Source organism: Catharus ustulatus, chromosome Z (genome assembly GCF_009819885.2).
Source record: "Catharus ustulatus isolate bCatUst1 chromosome Z, bCatUst1.pri.v2, whole genome shotgun sequence".
NCBI lineage: Eukaryota > Metazoa > Chordata > Aves > Passeriformes > Turdidae > Catharus > Catharus ustulatus.
This window is the reverse complement of record NC_046262.2, coordinates 28,541,825-28,564,111: the sequence shown is the minus strand read 5'-3', so window position 1 is coordinate 28,564,111 and position 22,287 is coordinate 28,541,825. Positions and strand designations below refer to the sequence as shown.

The 22,287-nt window shown below is 36.4% G+C and overlaps 1 protein-coding gene across 2 annotated transcripts in view; it reads left to right on the top strand.

Moving 5' to 3' along the window:
• KIAA2026 (KIAA2026 ortholog) overlaps positions 1-22,287 on the top strand; it is a 54,935-nt gene that overhangs the window by 21,299 nt on the left and 11,349 nt on the right. Inside the window, exons 5-6 of one of the 2 annotated variants that reach the window (XM_033085887.1) lie at positions 5,106-5,195; positions 16,567-16,682. In XM_033085887.1, the coding sequence (XP_032941778.1) occupies positions 5,106-5,195; positions 16,567-16,682 (206 nt within the window). The remainder of the gene's footprint in view (positions 1-5,105; positions 5,196-16,566; positions 16,683-22,287) is intronic. The other variant, XM_033085888.1, reaches the window with a different exon arrangement.

Sequence of the window (22,287 nt, the reverse complement as noted above, 5' to 3'; positions counted from 1 at the left end):
TTAATATGTGCTACAGTATAAAACCTGTAAAAACTAGGACTTATTGAAGACATTTTTAAGGTAGATACAATTGTCTAGGTTAAAATTGCTTGGTTTTGTATGAGGTGTGACAGTATGAATCTTGAATTGAAATCTGGCTTGGTTAAATGAAGGACAAAAACCAAAAATTCTAGGCAACTGTGCTTACCCTGCTTGCAGCTGTTATTCCTTATCAGCATGTGATTTCTAGACCTCTAGGACCTCTAAGGCTCTAGAAAGCAACATGAGTATTAATTATGCTAATATGGTTTTATGGTACTGCAGTGGAAGTGTTACAGTACTTCAGTTCTAAGTTGATGTCTGTGTATGCAAGGCTGCTTGGATTGCAGTTCTCCTTCGGCTATCTTTTTTCTTTTTCTTCGGAAAGCAATCTCTGTGAGTTTGGCCAGTAGACTTGCATTGAATCATGACTGTTTTGTAATACCTTCACCCTGAATCAGTTGATTCCATCATGTTTATGTGTTTCAGATGGAGCTAGTAAAATTTCTTACGTTAAAATTGGGAAGTAACAGTCAATGTTGAGAGATGACTGATATTTAAGTGTACACTGACTTTGTCCATGTTGTAATAGTACTGAGTAAAATGTTCCCTAACACCCCCCAAAAAAGTAGGTACGTGTCTAATTTTTTTTTCCAAGCACATTATCTGCATGCCATGGATATATACAGATAGTTTAGAAATAATTTCTTGTATAATTAATCAACTGCACTTAAGCAGTTTATCTAAAACTTAGCCCAGCCTTTCACCTTTAGTAGATAAAACGTGCATGTATCTATCTAAGTGTATATTTATCTTCTGTAAAACCTTAAAATGTAACAAAGTACTTCTGGCTCTTTTGATCAAAACTAGGACTCATATCTTTTTAGGTGAGACTCAGACTGATTAGTATTGAGCAGTTTTATCTTATTGGGGAGTTTTTTAACAACAACTTTGAACAACTTAACATGACTCTTTCAAGTGGTGTGACTGTTAGAAGAATTTACAAACATTAAACCTTTTATATTTGGAATAATACCAAGACTTTTGTCTAGTAATGCATACTTCAATGTACTCTTCCCCATATACACGAATAATCAAACTTTATGAAATTATATAACTGATTGTAGGTAGAAGTATATTTTTTAAATATTTGGTAAAACAACTTAGAACTTACTGGCCCTGTGAGATATGTTGGGAGAACATAACCGCAAGAATATTGCTATTTGTGTCTACACATCAGTTCTTTTGGAGTAAAAGTTAATAAATTAACAAGTATAATATGTTTCATATGCCTGCAGCCTACAAATGTAAAAAAAAAAAAAAAATCGCAATCAGAAGGCACTTAAGTTTATTAGATTAGGTTCTGTACTTCAGTAAAGATTGTCTGAAAATCATGACCTGACTTCAAAGCTGAGTAAATTAATATTAATAAGTCTTTTAATATGTGCGGTGACACAAATCGTATAGCGAAAGTTTAGTAGGTAAGGGTGCTACTTAATCTAGAATTTAGGATGTAATTTTTATAATATATAACTCAAGGTTGCTTTAAAAAAAATCAGAAAGCCCTGCAAACAACAGAACAAACTCAAATCAAAAGCAGATGTAAGTTAAATTCCTTTAACCAAATAAAAATGCATAAAAACCAAGTTGTGGTTTTAATATTCTGAAAATTGTTGGAGAAGTGCGTTTACAGCTTCATAAATCATAATTCAGTTGTCTCTTGCTTATTATTCTGAGTTCCAATCTTCTTATTGCTGTTGCTCATTAACATTTGAAAGAAATTAACAGTAACTGTAGTGCTGTACAGAAGGGACACTAATGTGTTTTGGGTTTTTCCCCAGTTGCAGAGTACATTTAGTTTTGGTAACCAGTACTTCACTCAGTCTTTTCTCCTATCACCTCATGTGCATTTACATGTAGCTGTGTAGACTCACATGTATGATAATTAAGGAGAAAAGGGACATCCACACTCTGTTTCAGTGTGTCTTAAACAATTTCAGTTTTGTCAGCTATCATCTGTATTCAATGCAGATCTCGAAAAGGGGCTATCTGGACATTTTGCACATGTAGATGTCAGTGATAAAAGAGCAGCTTCATAGGAAATATAATTATAAATAACAGTCATTACACAGATAAGTTGAAGTCAAGTGTGAAAGCCTGTTGAAGTGAGTAAAAATTCTGCAAAAAGTTTGTCTGAAGTTAAGGGAGTAAGGAAACAGTATCAGTGGTTTGGGGGAATACACTAGGTTTGTATTTATCAATACATTCACAGATTAGATATGGTTCTATTATGTTAAAGAGTTCAATTATAAGTTGATTACTAATAGATGGAATGATCCCCATTACCTTCCCTTAAAAAGTTCAGGGCAGATTTTTTTGACTTTCTTCGTTTAAGTTCTAAGAGTCAATGAGGGTCTTTGAGAAATTACTGAGATCTGAGATTGCCTCATAGCATGAAAGTTGAACACTGAATTTGAAATTTTACTGAATATCTGATAAACTTCCTCCACAATTGTAATGTAATTGGTATACAATTGAAAAACAGGATGCTTATCACCTATGAAAAATAAGTGCCTGTGTAGTAAATACTGTGCCAGATGTGGTGGTGGCTTTGTTGCAGTCAACATGTACACAACTGATGAGATTACATTAGTGTAAATGTTAACAGCCTGAATCTTTACGCCACCATGTAGTGTTCTAGAGAATAGGGACTAATCTTTCACTTTCTCTGATAATTCAAAATGGAAACATTTTTTCACTTTGATTATTTCCCTCATGATACGTGATTAGAAGGCATGTTCTTCAAGGAGCCATATGTGAAACTGCCAGTAAGCTATCAAAATGTGACAAAATTATTAGATTGTAACATTAATACCTCTTTTTTTGCCTTCATATTAACTCACCCATTAAAACATACAAAACAAATTAGAAGGCAATGTTGTTTGCAGAAAATCTAATCACTAAGTTCCACCAATTATCAACCATGAGCAAAAAATACTGAAAGATAAATAAGAATATCTTTGGGAGAAATAGCATCTAGATTCCATATCGAAATGTATGAAGTACATCACCACTGTTATTTTCATTCTTCCTTCAAAATGCTAGCTTCATTCTCTAAGACAGGAAATGTTAACCATATGAGAGATGTTTCAGAATTAGCTTTTTCCCAGTCAGTGTGTGTCTTTATTTCCTTATCTCAAATCATACTGTGAATGAAAAAAATCAGAGTTTTTTCTTGAACCCTTATTATAGTGCTTTTCAGTACAGTATTGGAGTATTTAAAACACTAAACTAATTTTGATCATAAATTCTCCAAGCTCAGCTGCTGTTACCTTCCTTGTTTTACCAGCACATAATTTACACACAGTTATGACCCTCAAATGTACATCTCATCTGACGAAAATTGTGACTCAGAGATTTGATTACTCTTGCCTGTCATCCCCAGCCCCAAGGCAATTAAACTTTATTTCCTGATATTGCTTTTCCCATTGATGTATTTTGGATTGGTCTCATAGCAGAAAATTAAAAACAGCTATAGAATTTAGTAACTGAATTGTCAGGTGTATAGTAAAATTGGATTATAATTGTGTAGGGAAAACCTTTATCCATATCTTTACTGACTTTTGTCAAAGACTTTGTGATGTAGTTTTTTGCTTAATAATACAGTGTCATAAATTTCTTCACAGGCCAGACACAGCCAGTATTTGGCTTCAGTTTTTATTTTAGGCATTTGGGACTCTTTAAGTTCAGGACATGCATTTTGAACCTAGAGATACTGATAGTAATTCTGTTTTCTGGCTTAAGAGAGATACCAGTCACAAGTAAATTTTGTACACGCTGTGGCAAGACACTGCCAATTTCCTCATTAATTTGCTATTCTAAACTTGATAAATGTCAAAACTGTAAGCTTCTATTTGAGTCACTCAATTTCTTCAGTGCTTCAAATGTACACAGTGTTATGAAAATAATGGCATGTGTGCACTAGACGTTTATGAAATTTATTTTGCTAAACATGTCAACTCAGTGTCTTAATGTGAATTTGCTGAAAATCTAAAACTGCACATTAATTTGAAGTAAAAATATATTGTTATAAATTACTGATTTGGTAAAAATGCTTAGCAGTTGTTTAATAAAAACATTTTAGTGAAGATGAGTTTTGTATGGTTTTTTTTAAATTTTCTCAAATTACTGCAACATGTTTTCAGTAAAAAGGAAAACGTGCACCTAAGTGTGTTCAGAAGAAGCAAGTCTTAATACAAGATAATCCAAAAGAACTTAAAATCTTAATAATTTCTAGTTTAAGTCTTAACTTGTCCTAGATGATGGTAAGACAAAATACACAGATCATCTTTGTTGATGATAGAAAAGAAAGAAAATAGCATTCACTTTCTGAAAGGAAAAAATTTAAAAGGTGATTTCTATAGACAAGAATTAAAAGAATAGAATACTTTTTCAAAACATACATTAAAGAGGTATATTTGGTAGATGATTATGTTATCCTAGAATCATCAGTGTTGGAAGAGACCTTTAAGATCATCCGGTCCAATCATCTACCCAGCACTACCCCTGTCACCTCTAAACCACTAAAACACACCACCAGATCCAGATGCCTCTTGAACATATCTAGGGATGGAATACTCTGTGTAAGCATATAAGGTTATGTTCAGGAAAAGTTGTACTAAGTGCAATATGTTATAAACAGAGCATACCACAAAGCTAATATACTTATTTCACTAGGGAGTTGTTTGGTACTCAAAGCTGTTCTGTCATTACTGTACTTGAGACAAATTTGGCAGTTATCATTCACAGAAGTTCTAAGAAAATACCTACATTTTGAAATGGAAGCTTAAAGGTAGAGATATGGTTTATGTCTGAAGAATAAGACTATTTTCTACTTAGATTTTCTTCCTCTCAAGTCCTGCTTTTTCGTTTGGTTTTTTTGTGTTTAAAAATACTATAATAAAATAAAAATCAAATGGTGGCACTAAGTAATAATGTGCTTTTAAATTTAATGTGCTTAAAAATTCTCTGTACATTTTCCAAGTCCCACATCACCAAATGTTTGTGTTCATTTGTGTTTTTTTTAGCTTATTTGCACTAATCTTGATGAACTCAGGGAATTAATCACAAAGATTGAGAATGAACTCAAAGATCTGGAGGACATTAAAAAGAAATCGGTATGTGACATTAAAAGCTTTCTCTTGTATGGATATAAAACAGTGTCAGTTACTTGCTGAGACCTGTCAACTGAAATTTTTTATGCTGTTCAGTACTGCATGAAACCTCCTAAGGTTGATACCTGGCGTCTGTATTCTTAATTTTTCCTATGTGTAATGCTCTGTTCTCAATGTTTTTATAATAAGTGAATTAAGTACCTGTGTTAGCACTTTTCCATGCCGAAACAAAATATTAGATAGTGATAATACCTTAGAATGAGTGGTTCATCTCTATTAAACATGTGACTGTTTTGCCCCAAGGACCAATTCTTGCCATCAAATAGATGGTATCCTACCAACAGGATAGAATTTTCATATCTGCCTATGCAGTGTTGATCAGAACCTCTAGTGAGCTAGAATTAATTTCTCTTTTTTGCATGTATTATTAAAATTTACTTTGTTTAATATTTATTGAAGGAGTTTGTACCAGAAAGCATGCTATCTGGTTTTTGGTATCAGATTGAGATACAAATTTTATCAATATACTCTGGATCACTGAGTCTGTGCAACTAAAAAGTCAAACGAGTAACAGACAAAAGAATCCAGCATGTCTGACCTTTTGTAGGAGGCAGTGATTCTTATTAAAGTGGTGGATGTATTAAAATACATGAACAGTACTCATTTAAACAGGCCACTACAGAATGCTTGCTACTTCTTTCATTGTAGTTCTGTTTACTGAACCTTTGCAAGGCACTTCTATGGTGGCATTTCTATGAAAAAATAGTTAGAAGTGTAGATTTTTCTATTTTAGAAATCAGGCTGCTTTTAATTCCAGTGAAAGTTTATGGTCTCATGAAGAATCAATATATTCTTAAGTTATTTAAATAGGAGAGAGAGGTGTGGTAGAAGAGAGACAAAATAAATGAGGATTCTGAAGGACAAGTATCAGCTCAGACAATTAGCATAATAATTGTTTGTGTAGGCAAAGCAATAATACCACCCTAATCTTGAAATTATTTTGTAGTTGCTAAATTGCAAACTGGTTGAATCATAAGAAAGCCAAGAGGTTATTAGAAAGATTATGTCAGCATAGGATAAAAAGCCAAAAATTAGAGTATGCTACAGCATATCAATAATCTTAGTATAGGTGAGCATTTCAGTCTGCTACTAAAACTGTCGGAACAGGACTTCTTCAAGGGTAGACAAATGCTAAATATGTCATAATTGCACTTTAAACTGAAATCTGATAATGTCATTAGGTAAGTAAGTTGCATGACTTCAGCAGGAATACTATGTTTAGTTCTAATTGCACCACCTTAAAAAACTCAAACACTTAAGTACAGGAGAATTAAGATACAATTCATTCAGCATTCAGAAGTTGTGTGGTAAGGACAATCTTTTGTTGTGCTTTTACAGACCTATCAAATCATAATTCTATGTCTCTAAACAGTTGCGTTATTAGAAATTTAATGTAAAGAAAAAGGGTTAGGATTAATTGCTGAAGAAATGGTCGTGAGGAAACAGTAAAATGAGATACTGATTTTGAAAAAAATTTTTATCAGGGAAATGTCATATTTATCTTTTAAACATACAACTAGAAAAGTGTTAAATTTGGAGAATAATAATAAAGGCTAAAATGAGGTTTTGCTTTGTAAGGAAAGTCTTTAGAATTTAATTTTTGATATCAAGTGCCATATGTAATTATATTTTTTATCTGAAAAACTGGAGATAATACAGACTTTCATTCTTCAGCTCTAACCAAATGACTGTGGCAGTTTTAGAAGCATCCAGAATTGAGTTTGTCCAGTTTTTCTGAAGTGCATAGTCTGTTAAGTAAAACAATTTTCTTATTTGATAATGGAAATTTGACCTAATATGGAAGTTTATTTTAATATAATGGCACTTACATGCTGTTCATGGACTTCTTCTTGTTTTGACTGAAAGACGGTGATGTTCTTACAACTTCATGGTAATTTAATACTGTTTTTGTTTGAAATAATAACCTGGGTGAAGCCACAGGCATCTTCTTCACAACTAACCTCCCTGGTAATTTCAGTTGTAGTAGTTGCTAGCACCTGCTACTGAGAAAAAACCTTTAAGGCAAGCTTTACTGTTATGCTAAATACTAATACATTTTAGAAGTACAGCTTATTTAACTCTAAATTAAGACTTTCAAGTATAACGTTTTCTTAGTATGACCTCCCTTTTGTTACCTTGAAGAGCATTCTAGAGTTCATAAAAGGAATTCCTTCTCCAGATTTAGAAGTAATGGAGAATACAATGAAAGAGCTGAGCTGCAAGGCATTTTAGTATGAATAAACTTACACTCTTTTCCCTCATTTTTTGTAGGTAGTTGGACTGGTTGTATCTGATACTTTTCACAACATCAACTTGAGACAACAAATGACATGACAAATGACAGATTTTTTGTTTGGAAAGTTAAAATTAGAATAGGGTTATGTAATGGAAAAGTAATGGATAATTTTAAGTTTGGGCATTTCTACAAGTTTCTTTTACAATAATGAAATAAAAAACCTGATGGGAAGTGTTTTCACTGTTTGGTTGATTAAAACAGTTTCTCTACTCTTATATACCTGTATTGTCTTTTGAATTAGCTATGAGTAGTATTTTTCCTTTTTAAAAGCTTTGCACTTTTTCTTGATTACTGATGAGTTTGTTATACCCGTGATGAGATTTGCTTTCTGCTAGTTTGCTGTGACTGGAGTGGAAAATTAAATTGGTCACCTCAGTTCTTTAATTTTGAAGAGTTCAACTTTTTACTTGAACTTTAGACACAGCTCTGAATCTATGCTGCCTTTTCACATATGCTTTCAACTGACATAAGCCAAAACTGCTGTCAAATAAATAGTTCCTACTCCCCGTGTCTCTGGAAGCTTCTGTTTTCTGTGCCGTCCCATGCAAGAGGCTAGCGAAATTCTTTCTTCCATTACATGATGAGAGTTAGTGATAAATTATTTATTTCTCCTAGTGAAATGTTTGTAAGCCAGACCAGTTTTCTAATGAAATTTATCATGGATTTGCAAATACCTGTGCTTGTATTCTGCTACAGGTTAATGGTCATTGTAAGAATAGAAATGGCCATCTATGGGCAAGAAGAAAGTAGGACTGATTTTGGCAGGAAAAGCACCTTGGTGTAGCAGGTGAAGTTGTATGATATTAATACTGGGGTACTCCAAAAAGTCTATTCCTTCAGCTACTGAATGATTACTCTCCTTAGCACGTATTACATAATGTGAAATGTGCGGAAAGGAAACTTAAAGACTTAAAGTTTAATGTTTTGTGCACTGCCTAGTGAAAGGCTCTAAGTAATGTCTAAGCTAGAATGTCTTCCAGCTCTTGTACATTGCTTAGGACATTTGAAGCTGCATCCTTTAATTTTAAAAACTGGAGTAAAGGTTGAATCAATAGAAGAAAAACAGAATCTACAGCAATGAAAATTAGATAGTAGCAGAAATTAGGTCTCTTTTGTTGCTAGTACTTACTTAGATAAGGTGTGGGTGAAATTACAAGCAGTCAGTAAACAATTATAAACCTGAAGTAGAACAACATGTTGGCTAAAAATACTACTGATATTTTATTGCATTTCAGTTCTTGTTTGTTTTTTTGAAATTTAGACTGTATATGTAATTTGCATGGCCATGCTGTTGAATGTGAGCTCTTAGAAATTTTCTATAACTAGCAAAGTGACCAAGATAGGCAAAGTAGCTTAATTCCACACTTGCAGGGGTATTGCTGGAAAAATAGTTTTAACAAACATATGGTAGGGAAGCATTTTGTTAGTATATTTAGGATCCCATAAAGACTAATATCTAATATAGGAAATTTCTTTTAGAAGAAGAGGCAGTAAAGTAATGCATTATGTCAGATTACCACACAGGATAACAACTATCAGTCTCTGGCATTTTGGATTCCACTTTTCCCTAGGTCTTCTCTGTCTGGTCAAATAGTGAGACTTGCAGTGTGAATATAAATTTCTTACTGCCTTTCAGATAATCCGCCTCTCATGTGATACGAAGCAATTTTTGTGTGTATGTAAAGCTGTTAATTAAGCTGCTTAATTAATCAGTTGTATGTACTTAACTGTTGCATATCATAGCAGAAATTTATCTTAATTTTTTTTTATTTTTTCAAACCCTTGTTGACATTGTGTAGTATAAAAGTGACATGACTGCAGGTACTTGATCATGAATTTAGGGCTTTTTTGCAGGTGCTAGCTCAATTTGTAGCAAAATGTATGGGATTTTTAACATGAACATGGAAAGATTTTTTGTTTACTGAAGTCCAAGACTTTATTTTGGTAGCACTGTTGGATTTGAATCATGCCCTCTAAGTCTGATGGATAAATGCATAGCTGTCTATGGGGCCAGAAGGGAGGCTGGAGCCCAGGATTCCCACAGTTAAGGTGAGGAGGTTAAAATTAATAACGGACTCTACCTTCCTGAGCAGAAGACTAAATCATCCATGCAGCCTTAAGTCACCTGCAAAAATATGTGTTTCAGAGTACACCTGAAAAACACAATAGTTTCGGTCAGAAATAGATGGAGCTTCAGACAGAAATTGATTTGTGATATATTGATCCAGGGTGGAACATACTTCCCTTGTTGGTTTTTTAATGAAATTCCAAATAAGCTGCTGTTAAATTTGTTCATGAGATGTAAGTATCTAAACTAGGAGACTACTTTCTGAGGTTTTTCATTTATTTGCTACATTTTATTTTTAAAATATGTTAATACATGGAAAAAATAATGTAAAATGGTTCATTTTAAAAGTTTATAAAATATTCCCTCTCTGTTCAGTCAAGAAATAGAAATACTGTCATATGTTTGAAAATGTTTGGCAGGGAAACCATGTTTAGACAAGAATCTTCCTGAAGAACTTCCCTTCAGCAGAAACTCAACCATTAAAAATAGTTTAGGGCTCTCATTAATATTTTATTCATTCAGACCTCAACTTTGCAAACAGTGAAGTGGAAAGATCTACTCATTTGCGGCCTAGAGAAACATTTTTATTATTGGGTTAAATCTTACTCAATTTTTACTCAGAGGCTGACTTCCTCTCCCCATTCCTGCCTCCTCTTGTCCTGACCACTTCCTCCCTCCCCACTTAAATGTGTGCCTTGCTTGAGAGTTTTGCATGTAAAGGGTTTTCAGTTATACTTGTTTTCATCAGTATTACTGTATTTACATAAATGTAAAAACAGACAGAAAATACTAAAATCTGAGAAATCCATGTTGCGCACCCCTTTGCAGGTTTAAACTGCAGGTAAAGTGAGCTACAGTAAGAGATACCAATAAATACTAGCGTTCGAGAGGCTTAATAGACACACTTCAAGTCTTGCAGCTGAAACATTTTCTTTTAATTTAAGCCTAGTTTCTCTGTTAGTAAGGATCTTAATTTATAAGTTCTTTAACATACTCTCTTTTTATGTCCTTATCCTCAAGTACTTGGTTTGTACTTTAGTCACTTCCAAATACTGTTATTGCTTTTCTATGTCTTGCCTGCATCTCTTGAAAACACTATTATGAGCCCAAAATACTGATTTTTGAGACAAAAATTTACACATTTACTTCCATGCAGCTTCTTGTGCTTCTGAGGACAGATTGAAGATGTGGCGCGTTTGTAATATTTAGTCGTATAATATGAATGCATAAGGTGAATTTTAGCCTTCAGTTTTTGGAGTCTTCACTATATTTGTCTTCTCTGATATTTTTAACTTTGGCTTATCTCACTAACATTCAATATTTTTTGTCACAATCTTCAGTTTTTCTTAGCTTCTCCAGTTTTCTGTCTTTATTGTCTATTTTTTTCACAACTGTTTCTCGATCTTTCATGCCTTTCTGTGACTGACGAAACCTCCAATAAATATATTGTATTGGAGAAGTTTTCTTTACACATATCTTTCTACAGTTCCAAATGTGAAAGTGTGGGTTGTGCATCAGAGATGAATGTGTTCTTATACATTTTTGTCACAGAAATACTACTATGTATTCAGAAGATTTCACAATGCTTTAGATTTTGGTCAGTTAGTATGCTGTTTTGCAGAAATAATTCAAGGCATTCCTGTCAGTACACAGTACTAGCAAAACAGATGCTTTTAAGATGCTCTTCTGAAGAGTATAGAAACGCTTGTATATCCAGAGTTAAGAAGATAAAAATACTCAGATATATGAGAGGGACTTAAGTAAGATCTTAACAACTTAAAAGCCATAGACTTTTTAAAATAGGTTAAGATACTACATATATCAAATTTCTTTGTAAGTTGCAGAAGTATAAGTCAGATACTAACTTTGAAGTTCTTCTAATGGAGAAGTAAAACATTAGTGCTGGATGATTTCACTATTCAGAGTTCAACAGTAAGTCCATGCTGATAGTAAACTTTCTCTTGTGTTTTTGTGGTTTATATGTTTCTACATAAATATTTATATGATGCTTTAATGTGGTATATTGATCAATGCAGTGATGATTATGTATTAATTTTACCTAAAGAAAATTAGAACATGTGGCTAAACATCTAAATGAAAAACATTTCATAGTAATGAACTAAATCAGGAGACAAAGACAGCGTTGGTAGCAAGAAATTTATTGCACTTTGTTTTGATGGTGTTGTTTTTAGCTTGTTTAACTTTATTTGCTGTAGTAGAAATATAGAGCATGAGATAGGATATAACTTTGTGTGATCAGGTATCTAGGTCATGGAAATGCATGCTGGGGTCAGCGCCTTTCATTAGTTGCTGGTAAATGCTCAAAGATAAAATTGATTAAGAGATGTCATAACAGAATTTGTTTTATAATTTACTACAGGTCATTCTTCCTGAGTCTGGTTAATCCAAGTCTTCAGAGAATATCAGAAGTTGGTTAGCTGTTGATATATATTTCTAATGTTCAGAATGATGTTGCTGAAAGTAAAATATAAGATACTGACTTTTAGGAACTTTTACTGTAGAAGATAACTCTAAGCATTTTCAAAATTATAACACTTTCTATAATAGATGAGTTTGCATAGTATGAATGCGTGATCTTGTCATGCATTCTTATTCAGTCAAAATTGGAAGTAAGTGTCTGAAATTGTAGTATTTGGCCCATAAATTAGTTAGTAAGAACTTTCAGTATTAATCCATATATGATTTGAAAAAGTTACTGATCTCTCTTCTTTAGGTATCTGTTGTCCAAAGCAGCTGGAGATCACCAACTCCCTCTCTGTGTGACATCACTAGAAAACGCTAGACTGGTGATGTCACACATACCACAGAACCCCGCAGCAGAATGGAGCAGGCCTATTAAGGGTAAGTTTTCTCCCTCCACCACCACCCCTTTTCAACAATATTGCATGGTTTTATAAGATTACTAATTTTCTTTACTTTATGTCCCTAAGATATAAAGTAAAGATTACAGACAATCTTATAAAACTGCATAATATTGTGGTGTTGTGTGTGTGTGTTTATTTAAAAGCAAAACAAAAACTCCTAAAAAAGTTCAGTCCTTACCCCATGTATCAATATCCTGGCTCCAGTCTGCTTTGGGGTTCCATGATAAGTATGCCAGAATGGTGTATGTTGGGGCATTGATCACAGAGAGTGGAGTCAGCATTTCCTGGCTGCTCTGGATGTCAGAAACCTCATTTTAAAAGGTAAGTTTTCAGTTGAATGTCTCTCCACATTTATATGGAAGCATTCAGCCCATTTCTAAAATGTGTTTTTATCGTGTTTGCATTTTTGAAATTTACTTGTAACTTGACACAGCCCAAAGTCACATTTTATACTTCTCTGTCTAGTCCTTTTTTTCCTCTGTTATTTTCCTGTGTTAATACCTTATATTGTGTTTCCAGAAAAAAAATAGTGTCTTGTCACTGCTTGAAACAAGATGGTAACTAAATTCTGTTTCATATCATTCTCAGTGATCTGGACAAGGGATCAAGGGCACCCTCAGTCAGTTCACAGACAGTACTAAGCTGGGTAGGAATGTTAATCTGCTGCAGGGCTGGAAGGCTCTGCAGAGGGATCTGGGCAGACCAAGGCCAGTGGTTCAGCAAGGCCAGTGCTGGGTCCTGCCCTGGGTCACAACAACCCCAGGCAGTGCTGGGACAGAGTGGCTGCAAAGCTGCCCACAGGAAAAGGACCTGGGGATGCTGCTGACAGCAGCTGAACATGAGCCAGCAGCGCCCAGGTAGCCAAGAAGGCCAATGGCATACCTCAAATCCTGTGCTCAGTTCTGGGCCCCTCATTGCAAGAAGGACATCTTGGTGCTGAAGTAAGACCAGAGACGGGGAATGGAGCTGTTGAAGTGTCTGGAACATAAATTTTGTAAGAAGCAGCTGGGGGAGTTGGGGCTGTTGAGCCTGAGGAAAAGGAGGCTCAGGGGAGACCACAGCTGTCTGAAAGGAGTGTGTAGCCAGGTGAGGGTTGGCCTCTTTTCCCAGGGAAAAAGTGCTATATGTTTCTGATGAACATACACTTTTGGATGTCCAGCCTGAACCTCCTAAGCTTCAGTTTGTAGCTGATCTCTTATATTATTTGGTATATCTGAGAATTTACAACACAGATATTTGTTGAAAACAAGTTTATCATCTGTAGAAGTTTGTAGGTGGATATGTACTAAGGAGTTAAGTCATAGCTTTATTGATTATTGATTTGCCTTTCCCCCCTGAATAAAAGATGCACACAATGTTCTTCTAGAGAATCAAATTGCATATGAAGAGAAATGCTAAATTTTATAGTGATGGGTCTTAAGATTATATAAATTTTTTTAATGCCTCTTTTTACTGTTTGATATTTAAGGAATAATAACAGCTATCTTTTATATATTTGCACAGAAAACCAACTTAACCACAATAATTTAAAAGATAAGGAATTTTTTTTAAAATTCCAGTCTTCTTTGGTCTGTATTTGTTCTGTCCTGACTACTTCTGAGGAAAAAAGATTCTTCTTATGGCTAAAATTTCTTCATGCTTCCATTAACAGGTTTATTGTCAATTCCAAAACCCCACTAAGAAAAATAAGTAATTGGGATAAAAGGAAATAATTAATTTATGTTTTTTAAAATTATGTTGCTGTAAAATCGTCATTTAAATTACATTGAAGTATGGCTCCTTTTCTCCACCCTGTTGAGATAGTTCTGAAGGGTTGCACAGCTCTCTGGGGTATCAGCCACTCCTTCCAGCTTTGTGTCATTGGTGAAGTCACTGAGGAGGCATCTGCCTCTTCATCCAAGTCACTGATGAACAATTTACTGGACCACTACTGAACCCTTGGGGACACCACTAGAGACAAGCCTCCAACTAGCTGTAGAATTAGGGGACTGGAATTGGCTAGCTTTTTCTGTTTGTTTTTGTAAGCAGAGAGGAGAGTAACATTTTTGTTTTTCTGTGAAGTATTAATGAAGTCAGTAAACTCTTGAAGTCTGTTCTTGACTAAACATTGTACGTGTGCTGGCTGCCTAACAGTTGCCACTACAAATTTATTCAGTGGTCAGTTGATATTTATTTCTCATACTCTTTTTTTTCTACTTAAGTCAAGATCTTAGCTTTATTTGAAGACAAATTAGGCTCAGAAATTAAAAATTTCTTGGAGTTTTTACTTTGCAGCGATTTTTCATCTCTTTTAATATTACATTTTCACACATTTTCTTTGCTGTATCAACTGCATGTGCAGCATTTCTATTTCACAATAGTAGTAGCATTGTTTATTTTTTGCTATTTGATTTTTGTTTTGAGACAATGCACTAATGCTTTTTAGTATATGAATACATTATTGTAAAATAGTCTGCAAAATGTTTTGTTTTTCTCACAAGAAAAATAAATATGTGCATGTGATAGTCTTTTGTATGTTAACAATTAATTCTGTTGTTTGGTGACATTAAGAGATGATACCAAATACCCTGGTAGGCTTTGGTATGCACAAAGTATGGTATGGTTTTTGTTCTAGTGATTAGTGACAGGTTTTATGCATGTGACCGGTCACAAGTGAAGGAAATCATAATACAGTTTACTGGCTTGTCTGTGTGTTCAACACTGGTCATTATGTGGTAATGTGGCATAATGATCCTACTTAAAATCTTTGCTTTTGTAATTTAATTGAAGAATGAAGGTAACTATTTGTGTTGTTATGCAACATATAAATTATTATCCATAAGAAACTAGATACCCGGTCTTCAAACAAGCATTCAACCTGTGGGATCTTGCTGTACGTTGGAGAGATCTACTGAAATGTGTAGAGAGATTGTCCAGAGTCCTTCCTTAGGAAAATAATTCTTGTAGACTGCTGAAAGGCAGCTGTGACAAACTTTATCCAGATTTTCATGCCTTACGTTGGTGTGCTATACCACAGGATGCTGTGAAGGATATGTGCACTATCAAAAGCTAAATATGTATATAAAATGAGTAAGTTCCCAAGTCTTGCTTCTTTTTCTTGCAGAACCATAATCTCATTACTGTTTTACATCTTCTCTGACCAGTCAAGAGCTAAAATCTTCATTTAAATAAAATGCAGTTAGAAGAGTGGCAGAACACATCTCTTTTATACAAAAACCACCACATCTCTTTTATATAAAAGTTACATATATATGCATTGTTCAGTCTTTTATACAATGAACTACAGAATAAAGTTTTGACAAGAAATATCTACAGGGGTTATCTGTGAGTGTTAAAGAGGTGTGTTCTGCAGCATGATGGCCGGCATAGTTGTCATTTTCCCAATGTCTTCTCTCCTTATTCAGACTTTCTAGTTTTATGAAAACATAAATATAAGATGAAGATGACATATGATTTGAAAATAAACATTTTTAATTATATGCTTGAATTAAAAGCTTAAAGGATTTTATGTTGGAAAATCAGACTTTGCTGCAGAGTCTGCTGCTTCATAAAAGATGAATTTGCTGAAGTTCTCTTTTAAGAAAAACTTTTCTCTAGAAATTTAAATAAAATGTAATGGAAAACCAGTGGAATTTTTATCCTTGAAAATTGTAGTAAGATTTCTTTTGCAAATAATGATATTATAATTTATACCCACTTCTCTTAAATGAGATTATGGGGAGATTTTCTGTAAAAATTTTAACTCAGCAAAGTGTACATACATGGTTGATTTCCCTGATATGAGTGGATTACTACCTATGCTACTTACTCATTTAAGTAATTTTAAACACATGGTGTATTTGTAGAATCCTGTTTCAGTTTTAATTTTGATCTGTAAAAAGTGAGTGTCCTTACAGTATTGCTTTTCCAGCTAGGACATTATCCTTCTGTAGTATTAAAATAAGAGTAATAATGTCCTACATAGGTTAAGGATGGATGTAACTCTGTAAGTTTCTAATCTTTTCTTCCAATCTGACAAGATTTAGGTCTAATGCAATGATAAATAAATGGAATTTGTGTTTTCAGGGAAGATGGTACCACCGGAAGCAGGCAGTAAAGGAATTGCATGGTACATTGTTACGACTGCTTAATGAACTGTTACCATGGGAACCAAAGCTAATTAAAGCATTTCAAAGAAACAGGTAATTACGTACTCTCTTTTTTTCAACAGTGGTGCATGGGATGAAAAACAGAACAAAATTCACTTTTTAAAAACTGATCAATAAGTTAGCTTCTTAAATAAATAAAATCGAAATAGTTTGAGGAGTGAGGCACTGTCAGTTCTTTAGTTGGAAAGAATTTCAGAATATAAGCTGCTGTCTCCAAAAGAATTTGAGCTTAACCTGCTAATGTTTTTTTCCTCTAAAACACTCTAGAATCCTTAAACATGCTGATCAATAGTATATCACAGTACTACTAGGATTTGTATTGCTGCTTGTTTGGTTAAGAAATGCTGAAAGTCTTTCTCTAGAGAACTATACCAGGGCTTCTTAAAATACTCTGATTACTTACTATATAACGCTACCTAAATTAGCTGTTAATGAATTCTCCACTGAGCAATTCTTGAAGCATTGTTTTGGGGTCTTTGTAACCCAGTAAATTAGAAATGCATCTAGAAAGAGGTACGTCAGAGAAATATGAATAAAGTAGTGACAACTTTAAATCTCGTAAAGCGCAAGTGTTAGTACCAGTGAAAGTGCTACTCTGATTACCAATCGTGGAGAGATCAGATGTGGTCTTGAAGCTTAGTGCTATTCTTGCCTCTTAACTGTACAGCTGTTGCTATAATCATACCTTAGTTTTGCCATGTAGACAGTTTAAAAGCAAGGAATTATTAGAGAGGCTTGAACTCTGTGACAAAGAATAGGAAAAGAGCCTGCTTCTTAAATGTTGAGTGTGAAGGAAGCAATTTACATTGTTATGTGGTGCAGAGCTAATGGTGAAAAGTGTAAAAGGTGTTAGGTTTAAAAAACATAACAGCATAACACCAAAGACATTAAATTGTTTCCTCAGTAGATCATTTTATGAATATCATGCATGAATTAAAATTCTTATTTGGAAATTTGGGATATTGTTGAATATTTTGCTTTAAATAATGGATCTGAGTATGAATTTTGGACTTTTTTCTATTCCTGTTCATTTTTCTTAGCTGTCAATATCTTCCTGTCTTTCGCAATTCAGAATCCTTCTAGAAACATGGCAGATAATATTATTGTCAGGAAGAATTTAATTTTCTAGTATGTAAAGTTTACAATTTTACTCTTTTTCTAAATTCTGTTGTGGAATAGTTCGATGCTCAGTATTCTTGTCTGTCAAATCACAGAATCATAGCATGGTTTGGATTAGAGGGGACCTTAAAGATAATCCAGTTCCAATCCCCCTGCCATGGGCAGGGGTATCTTTCATAAACCAAGTTCCTCAAAACCCCATTTAATCTCACCTTCCAGAGACAGAACTTCAACAACTTCTCTGGACATCCTGTTCCAGTGCCTCACCACAGTTGCATTTCAGAATTTCCTCCCAATTTCTAACCTAAACCTACTTGCTTTCAATTTGACGCCATTGCCCCTTGTCCTCTCACTACAAGTTCTTGTACAAGTCTCTCTCCCCAGCTTTTTTGAAGGCTCCATTCACATACTGGAAGGCTGCAATTAGGTCTCCCCAAAGCTGCCTCTTTTCCAGGCTGACCAATCCCTTTCAGTCTTTCTGCACAGGAGAGGTTTTCCATCATTCTGATCACCTTGATGGCATCCTCTGGACTCACTCCAACATCTCCACATCTTTCCTGTGCTGTGACCCCAGAGCTGTGTGCAGCACTGCAGGTGGGGTCTCACCAGGGCAGAGCAGAGGGGCAGAATCCCCTCCCTGCCCTGCTGCCCACACTGCTCTGGATGCAGCCCAGCACACGTTTGGCTTTCTGGGCTGGAAGTGCCATGGCTGGGTCATGTCCAGCCTCTCACCCACAGCACCCCCAAGCCCTTCTCAGTAAGGCTGCTCTGATCTGTTCATTCTCAGCTTGTGCTGAGGCTGGGGATTGCCCCTACCCAGGTGCAGCGCTTTGCACTTGGCCTTGTTAAAACACATGGTGTTTTCCCATGGACCCACTTCTCAAGCTTGCCCAGGTCCCTCTGGCGATCTCATCCCACTCAGCTTGGTGTCTGCAAACTTGCTGAGAGTGCCCTCAATCCCCCTGTCTATGTCATGAGTGATGATATTAAATAACACTGGTCTGAGTATGGACCCCTGAGGGACACCACTTGTCACTGATGTCCATCAGGATTCTGTGATATTGACCACAACCCTCTGGATGCCACCATCTAACCAATTTCATATCTATCTAATGGTTTGCTTATTAAATCCCAGTCTTTCCAATTAAAGAGACAAGGATGTTGTGAGGGTGACCATGTCAAAGGCTGTCCAGATAAATGACAGAAGTAGCTGTTCCCTTGTCCTGTAATGTAGTCAGTCCATCCTAGAGAGCCACTGAATTCATCAGGCAGGACTTCCCCTTGGTGCAGCTGTGCTGACTGTCCTAAATCACGTACCTGTGCCTTAGCACATGTTCTAGGAGGGTCTGTTCTGTGATCTTCCTCACAAGAGGTGAGGCTGAGTGGTCAGTAGTTCCCATGGTCCTCCTTTCTACCTGTTTTGAAGATGGGTGCAATGTTTTGCTTTGGCAAATACATCAGACAAGTCCCTCTCTTCTGTACATTCACGTTCTTCAGGTGATCGTGAACCTGATCTTTACAGTGGGAGGGACTTTATTTTCCCAGTGCCCTTTCTGCTGTCCATCCACTCAAGAGGTTTGGGAAGAAACGTTGCTCTTGAAGACTGAGGCAAAAAGCTGTTGAGTACCTCAGCCTTCACCTTATTTGTTGTTACCAGCTTTCCACCCTTATTCATCAGAGGGGGTCACCTTCTTTGGCCTTCTTTTTTTGGCTAACATGCCTGTAGAATCTCTTTCTGTTATTCTTCATGTCCTTTTGCAAGTTCAATTCCAGTGTTGCCTGGAACTTCCTCACCCTGACCCTGCACAACCAAACTTGATCTCTTCAAGCACTACCTGGGCCACCCATCCTAGCTTCAGCTGCCTGTGCATTTGCCTCTTTCCCTCCGTCTGACCAGCAGATCCCAACTCAGCCCTGCTGTTCCCTTGCCTTCCTTGCCCAATTTCTCGCTCCTGGGGGTTGCCAGCTCTTGTGCTCTGTGGACGACTTCCTTAAAGATCTGCCAGCTCTGTTCCACTTCCTTTTCCCTGAGTGGATCTCAATGGCTGTCTCCTTGAAGAGCTAGAAGTCTGCTTTCCTAAAGTTCAGGGGCCTAACTTTGTTCCTTGTCTGGCCCATATCCCTCAGGACTGCAAACTCCACCAGTGCACAATCACTGCAGCCCAGACTCCCTCCAATCTTAACATTCACGACCAGCTCACTTCCATTGCTGCCCATCAGATCCAGGATTTTATCCCCTCTGGTAGGGCTGCTGTCTGTTCCTGTGCTTCAGAAGGTATCCCTCATGCTTTCCAAGAGTCTCCTTGCCTATAGCTTGCTATGCTGCTTTCCCAGCAGATTTTGGGATGGATGAAGTGCCCCAGCAGGACCAGAGCCTGCGAGCATGGTGCTGCCTGTAGCTGGAGCAAGAAGGCTTCATCAATAGGGTCCCTTTGATCAGGGATCTGTACTTAAAATCATCCACAAGGTTCCCTTTGTTGCCTCGCTCCCTGATTCTTCCCCACAGGCTTTTGACTTGCTCATGGCTGTTCTTCAGAGACAGCTCTTCACACTCAGTCCACCTCCTGATGTAGAGGGCCAGCCCTCTGCCTCTCTCTTTCCTCACCTGTCTCTTCTGGAAAGCCTTGTAGCCATTGATAGTCACACTCCAGTCACATCCCACCAGGATTCAGTAATGGCAAGAAGATCATAACTTTCTAGCAGAACAGTGGTTCCGGCTTCTGTTTGTTGCCAGTGCTGCATCAATGTGATTATAGAACAGAACTGTCATGCAAAGTGTGTTAAATGCTATATCTGAGCTGTGACTGACAGGAGTAAATTTTAGTTTGGAACAGGGTAGCTGCTATCTTTTGTAGGTGTGTGCTGGTAGCTATAGAAGCATGCACTTGGAGTGCAAGATAACTTCTGAAATTAACTGAATTCAACTCATGTTTTTAGTATGTGTGTTTTAGGCTGTGACCCTAGTTTATTCAACAAGGAAAGCCCCAGTTATTTGCATGACATAGCTGTTTGGACATACATATAGCATACCAGGGACTAGGTTCATCTGAGGAATGATGTTTACAAATCATGGAGAGGAAAGAAAAATGGGTGGGGGCTTCTAGGTCACTGTCTTGGTCAGATTCATTATACAGCTGCTAGGCACTTAGGTAGCATTAGTGACAGTGGTGAAGAAAGGTGCCACATAATAGGGGAAAAGCAATTGAGCAAAATTTGCTTACAGTGGTGTAAACATCAATTCCCCCATTATTCTCACTTCACTTGTTCTGTCTATAGGGTGTCTCAGCAAGGTACTAACATCTAGTAATTGAATAACATAACAATGTTTGACTTCTAATCTATGAAAGACTGGGCAGCACTTTTCCCTCTAGATGCCACACTATGGAATAGGAGTCTGGAGTTTTCCTTCCTTCCTTGTTATTGTCTTTAACTAGTAGCAGCAGACTTTAAGAAAATCCTTTTCTTTCCCTTCTGAAAAGTCCTCTGATCTTTTCAAGATTGTGACAGTACAGTGTTGAACTGTATTTGAATAGCAGCAAGGTTTAAAAGGGAAAGTTACTTGATTACAGTTGTTGACTGGCCTTACAGCAGAAGTTCCTCAAAAGAAAAAAGGAAATTATAACCAGAAACCTTATTACAGTAGTAGTTCCCTAGTATGCTCCTATAGTTCTTCCACACCTAGGCTTCAAGCTCAAAATCCTGATGAGAAATTTGAAGTATTGTCCACACTACATCTTCATACAGTGTTCAACGTCTGCTCTCAGCGAGAGTGTCAAAGCTTTGAGTAAACAGCTAGATCTCACTGACCCTTAGCAGCCCCAACTGGTCATCTGTCTATGTCCCCTGTCCATGGGCCCAGGATCCCCATTTCAGGTCATTCTGTGGCCTTCAATCTCTGCTGCAGGTGTGCCAGTTCCCAGCTCAACTACAGCAGTTACTGTGCCTGGTCATGGATCCTAATGGTCTGGACTGACCCTCAGACTGACCTTCTACCTGCATCATCACTGTGGAGCTGCCCAGAAAAGACTGAACTGGGTCCTGACCCTGGCAGCCATCGCTGCACCTGGTCCTGATCTTAAACTTTGAATTGACTTCCCAGCTGGATCTCAGATCTGCCTCAGCACCAGGAACTTGCTTGTTGAGCTGGGCTCTTGGTTGAATCCCTAGACCTGCCCTTCTGCCTCATTCAGGGGCAGTGGAATAGTTGACTGGGGAGACTCATGCCCTACCAGCTATGACATCATTCTTGGCTCCTCCCTCTCCATCTCATAGAGGGCAGCTGGCCATTGCTGCATTCAATGCAAACAGCTGTTATAGTAATGCAAAATAATGAGTAAATTTAAGATCTTGTTGTTACTGTCATAAGAGTTAGGTCCCAAATAGTCTAGATTGTATTCCACACAAGGTGTTAATTGCTATAATGTATTTATTCATATGCTAAATAATCCTTCTGGGTACTGTGTTGGTTACCACCAGCTGAATCCTGAAGGTCAATGTATTTGTATGCTAAAATAGCCAC